Source organism: Pocillopora verrucosa, chromosome 8, assembly GCF_036669915.1.
Source record: "Pocillopora verrucosa isolate sample1 chromosome 8, ASM3666991v2, whole genome shotgun sequence".
NCBI lineage: Eukaryota > Metazoa > Cnidaria > Anthozoa > Scleractinia > Pocilloporidae > Pocillopora > Pocillopora verrucosa.
In genome coordinates this window covers 329,509-346,372 of record NC_089319.1, presented here as the reverse complement: position 1 = coordinate 346,372, position 16,864 = coordinate 329,509, and the positions used below count along the sequence as shown (strand labels likewise).

Sequence of the window (16,864 nt, the reverse complement as noted above, 5' to 3'; positions counted from 1 at the left end):
TCGCACTGAAAATTATTTCATAAAAAACAAAAACCATTTTGAAAACAAGCAGTCGCCTATGTGCCTTTGAAGAAGGTTCACTTACTTACCGTACTGACAGGTTCTCTGCGATAAAACCAAGGTTATAGATTTAACTTGTATTGATCTGTTTTTTCAACGTATTTCCTCGCGATGCCTATCCACCGAAAAATAACAGCTGAAGATGAAATTTTCTATACGTGGAATTCTAAAGCTTATTGTTGTTATAATTTTGTCGTGTAGACACAAAAAAGTCTATGAGTTTGAACTAGAGTATATTTCATTTCACGGCTACTGGACTAATCAGTTTGTATTTAAACATCCGCTCTATAAACTCCCGTTGTGAGCGCAATACGGAGTAATTAACTATCTTTTAAGCTTATGTTTGAAAATGAGAAGAAAGCCTAACAGATGTGTAACTTAAATCAAATAACAGTAGATGTTCGTTTAGATTAAACTTACCAACCGCGAAGAAAATCAGTAGTAGAGAGGTTTTGGTCGTCATTGTTTTCTTGTGTATGTAACGATTTAAGGGATTTTAAACTGAGTACTTCGAAATAATCCTGTGAGCAGCTTTGACAACAGAGTTATTTTGCAATTGAATAAACCACAGATAGGAGGAACAAGCACCATGAAAAGCATTGTTTTGTCACTAACTTGTGGCAAATCTTTGACAGTAAGTGCGAGCTTTTCTTATCAATTTTTACGACGCGAAATTTGGTAGTGGGATGGTCGGATATTATGATCTCATTCTTATATTTCGGGTGCTAAGCTACCTAAAGTCCCCAATTCGTTATAACCGGTTAATCCTTTCGAGCTTTAATAGAGGGTAAAACACTGCCGGAGCTTATTGTGTACGGATTGGCCGTAGTTTGAAACGACAAGAGTACTGATAGTCCATTAAAGTTTTCCCCGGCAGTTTGGTACCTTTTTTAACTCCCGCGTGAGGAAAAAGACTCCGAGAGTAAAGTCCTTTAACTGCCGAGAACACATCACAATGCTCCCAGACATGATTCGAACCCAGACCTCTGAATGCACGCTACCCTTTTGGCCACCCGATGTGCTTCTTTAAAGTAATGGCTTAAAACAGTTTTAAGTTATATTCCATGAAAAGGATCGGATCGAAAATTTCTTGCTAAGACCACGAAATTCTGTCAACAATACTCTTGCTTATTAAATTGTAATGTCTGTTTCCACGGACACAGTTATTTTTTCGTAAAAGTAAACGTATTCTGAGACTGGTTCAGTTGGAACACCCCAAGATAGAAACAATAAAGTAATAGTCTTATCTAATGCTACTGTGTAAAACATAACCCTTTATTGATGTTCCTTTTCAGAATACGACAAGAATCGAACAGTACATCTTGTTAATCTAGCAGAAATATTTCACCGTAATAACATTGTCATCATCAAACCATAATGAATGGCTTTCATTAGCTGAAAATTCGAAATTTATTTACTTGTTCAAACACACTAAAGGTCACCATTGTTAGAACCTGAAAAAGAATGAAATTGTTTGAACAGACTTAGCTATTATAAGGAGCCCAGCAAGGTAAAGGTGGAAGGGAGAAACACTTCAGATTTTTAAATTTTATTACATTGAAATGAAATAAATTATATTTGAACCTGTTGTGGCTATTCACAAACTCCTTGCAAAAAAGAACACGGAGAAAGAAGAATTACACACTTTTAATGACAAACTGATTTTTGTTTAGTCACCAAAGTACTCTAAATTGTGGAGTTGGTTATTGTCACGCACAGCAATTGACGCTGTATGAACTAAAACGGAAGAACCGAAAAATTCTGAAATGTAACATTTTCTTAAACAAAATGTTATATCCCTATTTTGATAAGTTGAGGAAATCTCGGAGACTCTTTCCTTCTCATGTGTCAGTCTTTGATGTGAAGAACTTTAAAAGAATTACACGAGTGGTTTCTAAATTAGTGGTTTGGTAAGATTAATTTCAAGATATAAGACAAGGAATATTGGGATCCAATTACGAAAAGGATTGAAGAAACCTTGAGGAAGTTAACATAGGTTATGTAAGAACAAGTAAAATCCTAAAAAAAATTTGAAGAAGTGACGTCTCGTAGAACCAAGACGCCATATACAACAGACCTCGCATGCAATTGGCAAGTGCATCTTCTAACCTGATACACTTTTGATAAATTATGGCCAAACTTGTTTTGGGTGAGTTTTCGAAAAAAGAAAAATAACTGTATTTCACGGTTAAACAGTAGATAACAGCGGACGGAAGTCTCGTATATCTAGTTTTTTTCCCTAAGCCTCACCCTAAATTAACCCTTTGGCGTAATAAAACGGCATTTGACAGTCCAGTAAGTGAAGGATAATAATTGTTGCTGCAGACCTGTTACTGACCACAAGCTGATTTGCATTCTGCCTCGCTATCAAATCTGTTATCATTTCCATCACAGCCTCCATATGTGAACTGCTGGCAGGATTTTGACCCAGAGTTGTAGAACCACTTAATAAAGAGTCCCCGGCATGGTCCTGTGACAGATGGTAATGAACATTTTCCACCATCCGCCAGCGCAGCATTTCTGGAGAATCTTGAAAAACCTACATAGAAAACAAAACCTGCGATAATGTCACTGAAAGCCATGACATGATCAGAGAAGAACACCTGATCAGGAAATTTGAAGCTTGTTCTTGAAAGAGATCGTCAGTAGGGGAAATTTATCCCCAATCAGCGTCTTCAATTCTATTTCATTGAATTTCAACTTTTTTTCTTTGTCAAAACTTCGACCATACAGGAGTTGTCGTCAGCATGACGTCACGTTACCAATGGCAAACGGGACGGGAATTGAAATATTCCATGTGGAATTTGGCTGTTAATCTCACTCATGGAAAACTTTGTTTTCTTTTGATTAACTGTTGACAGGATAATTATAAATGACAAATGGCTCACACGAAACGATGAAAAACATCCCTGTATGGTTAATTCATTTCTACGTTTTATTTGAGTCTCCCAATAAGCCCTTGCTTCGAGCTTTACGGGTAAAACCTGCTTCTTGGAAAGAAATTAAATGACTATAGAGGCAAAGAAGTAATCGAGCTACCTCGAATGGTAGAGAAAATTTTGCATAGTTGTCATAGCTAAGACTCGCAAAGGTGTGTTTTTAACCCGGTGCCCTATAAACCTGATTGAGTTTCCTGAAGATGACAGGTTCTAAGTAACTCGTCAATTTTACTGTTTGCACAGTTTACGACGACAATTATCTTTGGCCAAACAAAGCGGCGTTTGAAGTAAACGTATTCAGATATAGATGTGTCTTGAAATGCACTCGAAAGATTATGCGTTTAAAAAGCACCATAGTTTTTGTGTCGGATGAGCTACAAAGATAGGTTTCATCGGTGTTGGGATGTTATTTTGACGGCATCTGGCCTGCGTTTCGATTTCCTTAACTCAGCGGAATAAATGGTGATAAACTCTGACGAATGCTGATAGGCTGTTTCCCATCATAGCGAAGAGCTGCTTTTTTTCTTAGTTAAAAGCAACTGTAACTCAAAAACAATAAAAATTAATTGTAATATTGCTGTTAGTTACTTTTGCTTCAAGACTCGACCGGAGGCAAATGTGAAGTTTTGGCTAAACGCAAAATATATCTTTACGAATTTAGCCTAGATAAAGAACCGCTCTCTTTGTGCCTCGAAATTAACCCTGGGAAAGCCATGTGATCTTCATTATACATACAGTTTTAGACAAAGAAACAATAGCGGAAACAGTAGATTGCCTTTAAGTCTACAGCTTTGATATAGAATGGTATGGGCTTATACGGAAATCTTTCCTAACCTTGCGCAGTAATTTCACTTTTCTTACCTGTCGCCATCAGGACGGCGATAAGCAAAACAGTTTTCACCGATACTGGTGACAATTCTTGCATTTCTAGTAACGACGGATGGTCAGAAATAGAAATGAATTTCCTCCAAGCAAGCGCTACAAATCGCGCTAGACTTTTCGAATCTCTAAAACGTGTAAAATGAACAAGGTTGCCACTTTATGTTTGTCGTTTCAAACCATATATGGAGCATTACATAAATAGAGTAAATTTAGGTGTTAAACCGTTCGTATGAAAACAATGAAACATCTGCTGCGTGCAAAAGCTGAGCAAAGAAAAATTAACTGGCCATTTGAAAGATTTAGTGTAAAATTGCTTTGTTTAGAATCTTTGAAAGCGCAGTTGTTAGAACAGAACTTTAAGCAAAGACGGTATCCTTCTTTGAAACGCGTGCAGCCGACAAAAAAATTGATATGGCAAGTAACCTCGCAAACTGGTAACAAAGCGAAAATAGACACAGGAGAATGGTCACAAACAACCTAAAAGCCTATCGCTACGTATAGGTAATCACATGAGGCCAAGTACTATTAAGGATTAATTGCACGAGAGTTTTCAAAATTTTCCAAAATTGCCCGAGTCGCGAAGCGACGAGGGCGATGTGGAAAATTTTGAAAACTCAAGTGCAATTAATCCTTAATAGTACGAGGTCTCATGGGATTACTTGTTTATCAATAAAGGGCAAAATTTATACGAAGGAAAATCATGCGCGCAGTCTATTTTTACCAATAGCCTGTGCTTCGTTTTGTGTTTTTGTTTTCACTTTCGCATTTCAAAAGTTCAATAAATTCCTCGTCCGCTTCAATAAAACGACAAGCCATTGTTGCAACAAAAACTTGATAACAAATTTCAAGATAACGAACGGTTGCTATGCAACGGATTAGCCAATCATTAACAGGTAATCATGCCCTCTCTTGATTACTAAAAATGCCCTCGATTAAGAAAAAAATGCCCTCTCTCTCAACCAATCAGCGCTCAGTAATTTTGCCCTTTATTGATAAACTTCAGGAAGCGTTATTCTCAGACAGAACGCTGATTCAAGTTTTGCGGTGCACTACAAAAAGCAAAAAAACCATCCTCGATGAAATATACCGGTAAATTAGTTAGGGATGAGTTGTCTAAGAGGGAGGTAGTTCTGTGAGTTTTGGTTCTGCCACAGTTGTTAAAAATCATCATCCGTTTCATTTCGTATCAGACTGATTTCATATACACGTGCTTAGAGAAAAACTCAGCCTTTTAAAAGCTTTTAACTCTTCAAACAAACAGATCTGCATTTTTATTTACAAAACCTAAAAACTTCAGCTTTGCTTCCATGAATATGTCAGCCCTTAAAACTCTTGGTTAATTGGTTAAATAGATCGAGGGCGTTTTCTAAAAGGCAGATAATACGAAGTCTCCTGAGGGGATTTTTTCCTTTATGCGTCTAGGAGTCCTATAGGGGTTAAATGATTGTTGATGATTCTTGGATTCTTAGGCTGCTGGGTTGGGAAACTTACATGAAAAATCTTTTCTTATCCTATCTCTGATATTCTGTCAGGCCCAGTTTTAAGAGTTTTTGTTTAGTTTGGTTTTTGTCGTGTTTTTTTTATCTTGTAGTCTTTGTTTTCATTGTCTCATTTTGATTTCACTCTATGATGTTATTGCATTTTCCTCCATTCACTTGAATTTAGAATATAAACATAATACAATATTTTTGTTGAGGTTTTATTTTCAACCGCCGGCGATATTTTTATTCCTGACCAGACTGTAGATCTGTGAATGAGTATAAATTCTCTCCCGACCAAAAACCTCCCTGAACTGCACCTTGAGAAAGAAAGAAAAGGGAAAAAATTCATGTTGCGAGAGTTTATAACATAACAGTATGACTAACGATCCTTGAATTCCTTCCATTGCAGAAGATTTAATCGGGTTTTCTAGACTGCACATTCCGCAGATTGTTCTTTTTCTTCTGGTTAAGTCTTCAAATCGGATTTTTGTTCTTAATCTCATTTAGGAGTCGCGAAAATCTGATAAAGACAAAGGTAAGAATTTACCGATTGAACTGTGGTGCTGAGAAAGGTCACCACTAAGTAAGTACGATGAAGAACAAAATGATCCTGAGACATTTAATATGTATATGTATTACTCTCCGAAAGTAGTGATTTCGTAGTATTTATCTGTATATTCATTCTAATCACGTATAATTATAATTTTTTATTAGACGCTGGGTTGCCCCCGTAAATCCAAACCGCTTTTAATCAAATCACAGCTTTTAATCTGCTACATAAGGGTGAATTCATCGCGTAGCATTGATTGCATCAACTCTAAAGGGCTTTGAGAACAGTTGTGCTTGAATATGTACGTATTGCAAACCTAATAACACTCTATTGTACAGCCACACCACGCTGGAAGTTTAATCGCCTTTGAGGAATACTTTCTCTATCACACGGCAAATCAAATTACTTTTCAATACCAGTATTCGGTTCTTTTATCAAAATTCACATATTTTCGGTTTTGGTCAATGAGTCACCATTACTGTATCAGTTAAACTGCCCACGGCATTGTGATTGACGCCAAAGAGGTCAAAGATGATCATTTACACCCAAACAAAATACAGATCGATTTTTCCAGCATTTTTCAACTCCTAGGGAATTCATCGAGTTACGACACGAAATTTAGAGAATGCTGTTTGAAAAATCACCCGACTTCCACTGAAGAGCTTTGATTCATCCCGTTTGGTAACAACACTGGATATTATAAACAATGATAATGTAACTTGTATTAGTCAACTACATATTATTACAGGTCGGAACAAATTTTGCTGAGATACATTGTTTGAATTAAAGACGTATTTTCTAGAAGACAGGGTACTTAAGAATCCTTATGTAAAGTAACCGCCCTACACGTCTACCTTGTAAACTGAAATCCGTATAGTTAAGGGATTATGAACTAGGATTGCCTTAATTTTTTGGAGGGAGTTGAATGCACTTTTTCTAGTGCAAGTTATGCTTCAGACTAAGAATTTTGTATAACATGAAACATAAAAGCGAAATTGATGAATCTTTGACATTGAATTAGTAGAAAAATATTCATAACAAAGAGAATTGTGTCAGCGCAATGGAGCGAAGCATATCAACTCTCTTTTGCCTTAAAGTTCTACCTGACATAGCTATTGTTCTTTTTTCGATCTCATCGCAAATCGCGTTTCGACGCTTCATCAGTAACGGGCTTGGAAGCCAACACTTTACTTCGCCACTAACAGCTGTAAGGACATGCGGATAACTGCCGCATGTGTCACGAGATCCTGGTTTACACTTCACTTCAGTCGGCGCTCGAGTTGTTGCAAAACACTGATTCTGTACAATTGAGCTTGAGCCTTTCACAGACTGAAGATCTAGAACCATCGAGCTCAAGCAACTTGGATCAAATAGTTGTTTCTGTTCAGCGGCCTCGGGACTGTTTCCAGAGATTATAAGAAATCTTGTCTCATCGCAAACAGCTTTCTTCCTTTCCACAAAGCTCCGTCGATTTGATATCTTGGCTTTAAGTCGGGCGTTCATGCTCTTTAATTACTTTAATCAGCAAGAGAATAAAATCCAGACACAGTCTTCCTCTATCTATTCAGGAATACGGCTCAGCAAAGCTCCAACGGTCAGCTTCTCCTAGACAGTTTCAAGATACCTTCAGCTGGACAGATCGAAAAAAGTTTTAGTAAAAGTTCTTTCCTGCTGAGGTTCACTGAAGGTTGTAATTCATTGCTCTTTTGTTTAAGTCCACTTGCTAAAAAATACGAAATCTTTGGTGTAAAAAACAAGTCGTGATTCTCGTGAACACTTTCCTTGCAGTCGAGGTGATCGATGACTGACCTTGTACAATTAAAGCAAAGCTTGCTTTGATTACCGGAAATAAAAAGATGAGTCGATACCGACACGTTATTATTATGCGGAATACTTCAACTGTAAACAAACAGGAACCGACTTCGCTACAAAGTCAGGTGAAGGTTATCTTCAAATTTTCTTATCGGCCCAAGAATGTGAAACAACTGGCCGTAATGCGAATTTAAGAGGACTGATTATCTTCACCCGGTATTTTATTCAAAAAGGTAACTGCTTGAGAAACACTGTCATACAAAAGAATATGTGCAAATCTTTTCAGGGAAAGATATCCGCAAATAAGCAACTCACAGGGTTACTTACAGAAAAACTGTTATCTCAATAAAGGTTTTCAACAGATTTTTCTCTTCTTGGTGTGGTTGTGTCCGTCAGTTATCTAAATCGCACCGCAAGTCAATAACATAATCTCGACTAATTAGTTATCACTCCCAACCATGTGACCACTTTCAGTTACAGTGTGAAAAAAGAAACAGAAAATACGTTCTGATATCCTTGATGAACTGGGTCTCCCAAGAAATTTGTCATCGAAGGTCTTCTACATACCTGATATGTCCCAATTGCCTCGATTTACTTCGTGTTTTAAACCTCAAAAAAGTGTCATACAACAGGATCTTCAGTCAAACTGACATTCTTTCTATTCCATCACGCTACGGTTATTCTCTCAAGGGGGTTTTCTGCTCACGTCACGAAATCAACGGTTCACGTATGTAAACAACTCATTGTGCCCACTCAGCGCAGCTGAACTTGAAATTTGCATTGTTTGTTTTAGTTCCACTTCCATCTGTTAAACGAAAACAACTCCAGTCTTATCTCTAAGCAGGAATGCGTCTTTACGTTGTGAGAGAACTCGTAACAAAGCATGACGTCATTCACGTTATCAGAAAACTCCCGGGCTCAGTCTATCAACATCTGTAACCCAGTGATAGTGAACTAACGCTTTAATTTTTTTGCCTCATAGGAAGCATTCCATCCTGTATTTCAATATTGACGTAGGAAAATTTCAGACCTCGACGTAACCATGATAAACAACTTTCCACAATTATGAACATTTGAAGCAGTATTTAATTTGATTCAGTATCTTTACATTTTGTCATCAAATACTGAGGTTGTAATCAGCCTATCCGTATCCGCTTGGAGATTGTGAGTATTTTATTAAAATCTCGTGTATTCCTCAGAACCGCTGATTAACTACACATAAAGAGGATCAATTTACAGAGATATTTTGCAAAATATAATAATTGAAGCTCTTGGTGGGCGCTGCCGCAGGGGTTTGTGAACAGTGAGTGAGGCTGCAAGAGGGAAGTTGTTTATAGACCAATCATCTGGAACATCAAAAGCTTTGCTTCAATGTCATCTGCGTATAGAAGAGATACTGTGTGGGTACTCCTCGTTGTTTTTATTTTCTTTTTTTTTTGGTAAAACACAAACCGTTTGGCTAGAGAGAGAGAGACAGACAAACAGACAGACAGACAGACAGAGACTGTGCAATAAATACCCCAATCACACCAAAGCTCAAACATGCATCAAAGCCGTTTTGTCAATCACTGTTAAAAATTGTTTTCTTCATAGAAGATGCTTAAAGCGATGTTTGTCGACTGTAATTTAGAACATTGAAAATACAAGGTAGTGATTGCTTGAAACCTAGGGAAGATTCAGTGTCTCAGTTCTCTGTTTCTGATTTTCATTAAGTTAAATCTGGTTTAACTAAACATGTTTTTGCTTGTATGAATAGGGCCTTAAACTTTAACGCATTATCATGCAGGGTTTTTACCTTCCGTGACCTTTGATATCCTATGTACGTCACGCAATCTTAACGTTACGTTACATAACGTCAGACGGACACTGGTAACTACTTCTAGAATACTTCCGCTTACAGCAAGTACTGCAGCAACACAAACGATGTGACTGGAGATGGCTTCCTCTGATAAGGTAAACTCTAAGTAGTATCACATCTCAAACCTTGTGGTTCTTCTTTCTGACAGACAAATGTTTTCTGTGTTTCAGCAATTCCTCCTGACAGGGGCTCAGACCGATGGTAAGTCAGAATTGTTTATTTTACTGATTTGATGAATCGTTTTGTGTTGTTACTATTGATTCGTTCCGCAAATGTATACATTCTTGGCCCTTCGAACAAGGCTTAAAAGCATTCCTCTGCGCTTACTTAGAGCATCTCGTTAACATGTCTAGACTGATAATTCGCTTTTCACGAATAGTTATAGCTTTCCTCCGTTATTTCACTGTTAGGCTAACCCTGCAAATATTCCAGCCACTATATATATTGCAGTTTCATTTTGTCTTTTGCAGTATTGGAATTACTTATGCATGTACGTGGTTTTTGATAGCACACAACATGATTAAATCGTTATTGTTTAAAAGCGCTTTAAACTTTTATGAAGATTTGCGACAAATCGATTGGCTCTTTTCTCAAAACAAAACCATTGTTTTCTGTTTGACCCGTTTTGCTTTCAAAGCAATCAGTTCTTTTAACTCATGCTCTACGTGTGTTTTTCCAATAATTATTTGGTTATTTCACTTTAAAAACTACTCAATGGATATGGAATTTCCGGATCAATCCGCCTTTCGTGATTGTGAGTACTGTGTACACTTTGCTGGAGGCGGGAATCATTTATAATTCACGCGCTGAAGGATTTAAAGTTTTCCATTCATCACGAGTGAAAATGTTGAAAGAAAAGCGTAGTTTATAATCATTGAAAATTTCCGCAAAAAAAGCTTATTCTGTAACTCAGAAACTAACGAATGACTAAATGTCTCTCATCTTGAAAAATGTGTGTTGTTTAGGGAGTTCTTCTCGTTCTGTTATAGATTTTTGCGTTGAAAATGTGAGACCATACAATAACCATTTACGTTCAAATGTACTTGTGATATTTTATCAACGATAAAAAAATCTCATGTACGACGCGGTGAACTTTTGGAGCCAATTAAAATAACGAAGTTGCTCTGGTCAAAAGGAATCCTTGTTTATAAAATTCTAGCAGATCTTGGATAAATGTGAGGTAAAAAATTTGGCTCTTAACCAAATTTATTGTGGTAGGAAGGGAGTGTCCCTACAAGAGAGCTTTCTTACCACCTGTCAAACTACTGCTATTGTCTTGTGTCACATGGAGTCAATCAGTAGAATGGAATAAGCACTTGAAGTTGTTTTTACAGTATGTACTGGCTTCAAAAATGTTGTTTCATTCATAAATCTTAAACTGTATAGGGTATTTTAGTTTAATTGTTGTTCAGTTCTAATTTCAAATTGTTGACATTTTAACTTTATTGCATTAAATTTGTTATCAGTGTTCATACTATTGTACTGATGTGTGCTAGAGATTTGAAGTTCTTAAGTTTTAGTCACAATATTTTTTTTTGTGCCAGCCTGTTTTCCTGATATTTTTACCATCCAAATACTACAAGTTACTTGACATCCATGTAAATTCTGATAAATAAGGTCTTTGTTGTACAGGTGATAACTTAAAGTTTCCTTCTCCCTGTCTAAATAAACAGTGTTTGTCTTATATTCCTTTCATTTTGTAAAATGCACTCCACTCTGTGTATTTTATTAAGAGTTATTGTCACAGTGAGAGTTCCAGTTTGAAAGAATTGTGTTTGATCTGCTACTCCAAATATATCTTTTATCAACCCTGTTTTTTGAAATCCTAAGGGGGAGCAGATGGGAGGGGGAAGGGATCTCTAGGATGGTATGTTATAAAAGGGACATTTCCAGAGGGGACTGGGATTGAAACCAAGCCAAATGTCCTTGAAGGTGAGTGATGAATATTTCATCCATGGATAACAAAATAACTTTCTGTATGTTTCAACTCAATGTTGTGTTTAATTTTTCCAGCTTTGTCTAAGGTGTTTAAGTTTGCTGATGTTGAGGAGACTGGGTATGTTGATGTGGCAACAATCTCAACTCTTGCAGTACAACTGCTGGGAGCTCAGCTCAGTGAAAATGAGAAAGAAACAATAAACAATAAAGCAGAAAGCAAGGCTGAAAAAGGTGCAACAAAGCATTTTATGGTTTGATTTTACTAGTTGAACAGCTCATTGGGTTTTAGCTATCCATTCTTACCAGACACCTCAGATTATTAAGGTATCAAGTGCCAGCCACATGCATCAAGATCATATTGATAGTGAGAAACTAGCTAAATTATTGTACATGACAAAGGATACTCCATCTTGATTTGAAAACATCTTTTTAATACACAGTCATCCTTGTCATTACTTCCTCCATCGTGTTTCTTCATTTTTGTCTTCATTTTAAGAAGAAAAACATGAATCATATTCATAAATGGTTCCAGCTACATGCAAAATCATAGTTTTGGCCATGATACTTGTCTGTTTAGAAGAAACATCATTGAACAAAGGATCAGTTGTAACAATCATGACTGTTTTCCTGTTTGCTTTAGGGTTGCTTTCTTATCAGAACTTTATAGAGATCATGATGGAGACAATGCAAGCTATGACACATTGGGGAAAGTTGAAGACAGTTCTAGAAGGTTATGTTGGATTTGATACAGTGCAGGAGCAAATCCGCAAAAAATCTCTCAAAAGAGGATTTGAATTTAACCTCATGGTTGTTGGTAAGTTTTGTCTTTACCATTTGTGGTTTGATTTTTTGATACCTTTAATTCTACTTTTCATCAAGAGAATTTAGTTCCAGTGTGACTACTATAAATGAATACAAAATGTTTTACCAGGTCAAGTCAGTGTAGAATACATTTAGCATTAGTTTGGTACATGAAAAAAAATTCCTGTCATCTTTTCTTACTTGACATATATAAGAAGTATTTTTCTTCGCAAAAATTACAAAAATTGTTTCCTAATTCAAAGTTATGAAGAACATAAAACCATAAGACTCCTTTCTTGTGTTTTCCAGGTGCAACAGGCCTAGGTAAATCAACCATGGTGAACACTTTATTTAAAGGAAGATTGAGTAGGATATCTTCCACTGGAGCCACTCCCTGTATTCCCAAGACTGTTGAAGTCAAATCAGTTAGTCATGGTGTGTTTGGTTTCGTTGCTATCTTATACTTAGCTTTGTTTTTTCTCTGTTATTTTTTTCTTTTTGGGTGAGATATGGTACCTGGAATGTTTATGGCAGCAATAATGTAAATCCTTATAAATATCATTATAAATTTAAATTTTATTTCTTAATTTTCAGTTATTGAGGAAAAAGGAGTCAGATTGAAACTTACCATCACAGACACACCTGGGTTTGGTGATCAGATCAATAATGAAAGTTGGTAAGGCTGTTGTACTGTTCATTACCTAAATAAGGTTTTGTACTTGCACATCATGTACTCTAACTCTTATGGCAAATCCTGCCAATTGGTTGTAAGTATTTGAGCAGCATTTCATGGCATATGTTCAATTTATTTAATCTATGAGATTTTACTCATATTTACTCAAACTTGAATCACTTGTATTTAGTGGAGTGGGGAATTCTTTAGACAAAAATGAAGGTAAAAGAGGGAACATTTGAAGGTCTGTTTGATAATGACAATAGTTATTTCATGTGTTTTTGTATAATGTTGCAACAGCTGGGACCCAATTCTGCAGTACATAAATGAACAGTACAACAAATATTTGAAAGAAGAAACTAGCATCAGCAGAAAGCCTCGAGTCCCTGACAGCAGAGTTCACTGCTGTCTGTACTTTATTGCACCAACAGGTCACAGGTGGGTTCATGTTAAGAACAGAAAATATATCTATTAATTCTCTAACAAATCATCAAAAGTCTTTGTTGTAAGTTACTGGAATACTGAAAAGTTATGGACAGCTTTATATGTAAAAGTTTGACCAAGTACTGAAGTGTCTTACTTCCAATTTTCTTTTTGTACATTTAGGTATGGAATGTATGTGAAGTTTCTTTTGCAAATGTTAATAAACACCTTTACATGTACATCTGCCATAACAACTGTTTGCAATGCACATCAAGAAAAGCATTCGAGGTGTTAAAAATGAAGTGGCTGGCCTACTGATAGGTGATGTGCATTTGTTCATTCCAATCAGTGACTTATGTCTTGAAATTTTTACAGGTTGAGGCCTATTGATGTGGAATTCATGAAACGACTAGACAAGTGCGTTAATATTGTGCCAGTGATTGCAAAGGCAGACACTCTAACTGTTGAAGAACGTGAAGCCTTCAGAAGGAGGGTACAGGCAAACTTATGTGAATTTTCAAGTATTTCCTGGTTGATTTAGTTTTCCATTTTTGGACAACTGGAACTAAAATGAAATTATCACATATGTTCATATTGTAGTTACGGGAGGATATAGAAAAAAACCGCATTAACATCTATCCCGTTCTTAATCGACATGACCTGGATGAAGAAGAAGCCCGGACAACGTCCAGAATAAGGGTCAGTAAGTAATGGAATTTATTTTCATTGTTACTGTTACACAATTAACTTAGTACATTGTTAAGTTCTCCAGAAATTGTAATTATCATTAAATGGGATGCAGTGAAATACAACATATGTTATTTGTTGTGTGTTCATAACTTAATCACTACTTTTACATACATTATTAGACGTGATGCAGATAAAAAAATTTTGTTGAGTTCGTTTTTCGGCTTTTGAGCTACAAAGCCTGAAGGAATAAATACTGATGTAGTTCACATTGCCTGGCTGTGGTCTATCTCAACGTTAGCTTGTTCGCTTTTCAAAACGTTCTGTTTGCGCCATGTCTTTTTAGGATCAGCTGCCTTTTGCTGTGATTGGTAGCGATCGTTACGTTACTGTGTCAGGAAAGCCAGTTCTTGGAAGGAAGACAAAATGGGGTCTGATCGAAGGTAAGGAGAATTTGCAGACATTCTGGCTAGTGTTAAAAATGTTTCTGTTATTGTTGTGCATTTTCTAGAGGTAATTTCTTTTATTATTTCCTTTCAGTTGAAAACAAAAACCATTGTGAATTTTCTCAGTTACGGGACATGTTAATCAAGTAAGTGAAATTAGTGGACGAGCATAAGCTTTTAGAAGATAACCACCCGGGTCCAGTTTGTCACGGTCACGGAAAGAACGTGTGGGGACTACTCAGAGTAACCGAAAGCCAGGATGGTGAATAGTTTAAAATAGAAGACGCTTTTACTTTTGGAGATTTGTAATTCTGTAAAAGATTCAACAAACTGATAGGTTTTTTTGTTGTCTTTTTTTCCATAGAACACACATGCAAGATTTAAAGGAGGTCACAGACAACATTCATTATGAAAATTATCGCCGCACACATCTGACAGAGGAGAAACATGAGCAAATAGTTTTAGAAAACAATGTGGTGAACATGGATGACGTGATGGGTCAGGAAAGCAAAATTTAAATAAAGCATGAAGAATAAGCAGAATAAATTTTTTACTAGAGATTCTCGGTCTTATCAGACTCAGTCAAGAAAGATTCAATACTATGTAAGTTGTTTGCTACTCCATATATGAACAATTTAGTCTTTGTTACAATTATCAATGTCGAAAATTTACTTCTTTGAAAGTTTTCATGGTGCACTATGTATTGAGAAACTCCATCGTAAAGGTTTGTTCGAAATGGTGCGGCTAACTTTTCTCCATCCCTATTATATTATGTGTAGGAATTCATTAAGATTTGGAATTCGTATCCTTTGGCTGCCTGGATTAAAAGAGTTATTGATATCAACAATTTCAAACATTATAAGCTTTTTATGAATAGCAATTTGTTAAAATAAATTAAACTCAAAGTTGTTTCTTCAATAAAACGTAAGTGACAATACGTAGCCATTGTTGGTGTCAGTGGCCTGGTGTTAAACGGTATACGGGGATGTGAATGGCGTTCCCGTCAAACGCTTGTTTCGGCAGAGTGGGGATGATATATCCACATTTTGTGCCATCAATGACTCAAAGTCCTAGTTGTCCCAAACTGTAGCCGCTTGTCTACTGAGTTTACTTGAAGGAAATTTTAATTCAATCACACCACGTGATATCCCTGAACAAAAAATCACCCACGCTAATCCAGGGCGGCGCGAATGGCAAGTTGTTGCAACATTGCAAGGAATGGGGATTTTAATCAGTTCTTTATCTCTCTTTTTAAAAAAACGCTTCAAACTCAATGCCGGAGTTTGTGCGCTCTTAATCAATAAAACAGCAACTGTGCTCGGATTCAAACAACATCAAACGCTTGTTTCGGCAGAGCGGGGATGATATATCAACATTTTGTGCCATTAATAAATCAAAATCCCAGTTGTCCCAAGCTGTAGCCGCTTGTGCACTGAGTTTACTTGAAGGAACTTTTTATTCAATCACACCACGTGATAGCCCTGAACAAAAAATCACCCACGCTAATTCAGGGCGGCGCTAATGGCAAGTTATTGCAACATTATAAGGAGTGGAGATTTTAATCTGTTTTTAATCCCTTCTTAAAAAACGCTTCAAACTCAATGCCGGAGTTTGTGCGCTCTTAATCATTTAAACAGCAACTGTGCTCGAGCCCAAAAAATCTTGATGTCGATCAGAGATACGGTCAGGTGAGGGCTTGTCATCCCTGAGGCTTTGTATTATTCCAAAGCACGAATGCTTGAACAGGTAAGAAATGATTAAAATTTCCTATATCGAGTTTAATTATCAACCCCTACACCGTCTGACAATTTTCGTCTACCTTCTCAGGCCTGTTAAATTTTTTAAGGCCTTGATTTTTATTGTAACAATCACGGTACCAGCTAACAGGAACAATAGATTGACATCGCTATTGAAAAGAAAAGGAAAATGTGATTCTTGTTTTCGACTCAGTCACGGGTTTTTTGAGACCCAAAAGTAGTCATCGTTATTCTCGCTTTGTAGGAATAAACCGATACCTTATCACCGAGCCCGGTTTCAGTCTTCCCAGAAGTTCCAAAAGAGAAGCGCCCTTCCTTCATTCAGTGCGTCATGTTAATATGTGACCACGTTGTCGTGGGCCCTGGGGAGATCTTTGCATTCTTCTCAGTTGGTTTTTTGTTGTCAGTACGCCGCTGTCGGTGTGAAACTTGAACTTTAACTTTTTGTATCCTTAGCAACGAATTGTGCACGCAAATCATCCCTGAAAAACAACGATAGTTTCTAGAAAATTGTCATGATCGATTTGTTCTCCGGAGCGGAAAGTCGTGAGTATCAT

General features: G+C 36.7%; 2 protein-coding genes and 1 long non-coding RNA gene across 5 annotated transcripts; 1 reads left to right on the top strand and 2 right to left on the bottom strand.

Annotated features, from left to right (window-relative positions):
* Window positions 1–1,320: 1,320 nt before the first annotated feature.
* On the bottom strand, window positions 1,321–4,041 carry LOC131785865 (kunitz-like toxin PcKuz1). Of its 2 annotated transcripts, none has more exons than XR_010718540.1 (3): window positions 3,861–4,018; window positions 2,388–2,599; window positions 1,321–1,514 (listed from the first exon to the last, which is right to left on the bottom strand). XR_010718540.1 is itself a non-coding variant. In XM_066171293.1 (3 exons), the coding sequence occupies exons 1-3, from the start codon at window positions 3,922–3,924 to the stop codon at window positions 1,492–1,494; spliced, it is 306 nt and encodes a 101-aa protein (XP_066027390.1). In that variant the 5' UTR covers window positions 3,925–4,041; the 3' UTR covers window positions 1,321–1,491. The 2 variants fall into 2 exon arrangements, 1 of the variants encoding a protein (XP_066027390.1); XM_066171293.1 differs by having other exon boundaries at window positions 2,399–2,617; window positions 3,861–4,041.
* A 2,201-nt stretch (window positions 4,042–6,242) lies between these two features.
* On the bottom strand, window positions 6,243–8,660 carry LOC131785822 (uncharacterized). The gene is made up of 2 exons (XR_009340318.2): window positions 8,292–8,660; window positions 6,243–7,542 (listed from the first exon to the last, which is right to left on the bottom strand). It is a non-coding gene; the product is annotated as an uncharacterized lncRNA (long non-coding RNA).
* Window positions 8,661–9,550: 890 nt separating this feature from the next.
* On the top strand, window positions 9,551–15,491 carry LOC131785821 (neuronal-specific septin-3). Of its 2 annotated transcripts, XM_059102768.2 has the most exons (12): window positions 9,551–9,677; window positions 9,753–9,783; window positions 11,596–11,751; window positions 12,161–12,334; window positions 12,631–12,756; window positions 12,916–12,997; window positions 13,295–13,432; window positions 13,793–13,910; window positions 14,018–14,116; window positions 14,451–14,547; window positions 14,645–14,696; window positions 14,915–15,491. In XM_059102768.2, exons 1-12 carry the CDS (start codon window positions 9,660–9,662, stop codon window positions 15,066–15,068), a joined length of 1,245 nt encoding a protein of 414 aa, XP_058958751.2. In that variant the 5' UTR covers window positions 9,551–9,659; the 3' UTR covers window positions 15,069–15,491. The 2 variants fall into 2 exon arrangements, with proteins under 2 accessions (XP_058958751.2, XP_058958752.2); XM_059102769.2 differs by lacking the exons at window positions 9,551–9,677; window positions 9,753–9,783 and adding an exon at window positions 9,844–10,336.
* Window positions 15,492–16,864: the final 1,373 nt, after the last annotated feature.

Bases quoted from the DNA above. Each gene is read 5' to 3' on its own strand.
- LOC131785865 (XM_066171293.1), bottom strand. From the start codon at position 3,924: ATGCAAGAATTGTCACCAGTATCGGTGAAAACTGTTTTGCTTATCGCC. The intron at 2,618-3,860 runs GTAAGAAAAGTG...ACATTATCGCAG, and splicing joins CGCCGTCCTGATGGCGACAG to GTTTTGTTTTCTATGTAGGT. The intron at 1,515-2,398 runs GTCAGTAACAGG...ATTCTTTTTCAG, and splicing joins AGAATGCAAATCAGCTTGTG to GTTCTAACAATGGTGACCTT.
- LOC131785821 (XM_059102769.2), top strand. From the start codon at position 9,928: ATGTCTAGACTGATAATTCGCTTTTCACGAATAGTTATAGCTTTCCTC. The intron at 10,337-11,595 runs GTGAGTACTGTG...TAATTTTTCCAG, and splicing joins TCAATCCGCCTTTCGTGATT to CTTTGTCTAAGGTGTTTAAG. The intron at 14,697-14,914 runs GTAAGTGAAATT...TTTTTTCCATAG, and splicing joins TTACGGGACATGTTAATCAA to AACACACATGCAAGATTTAA.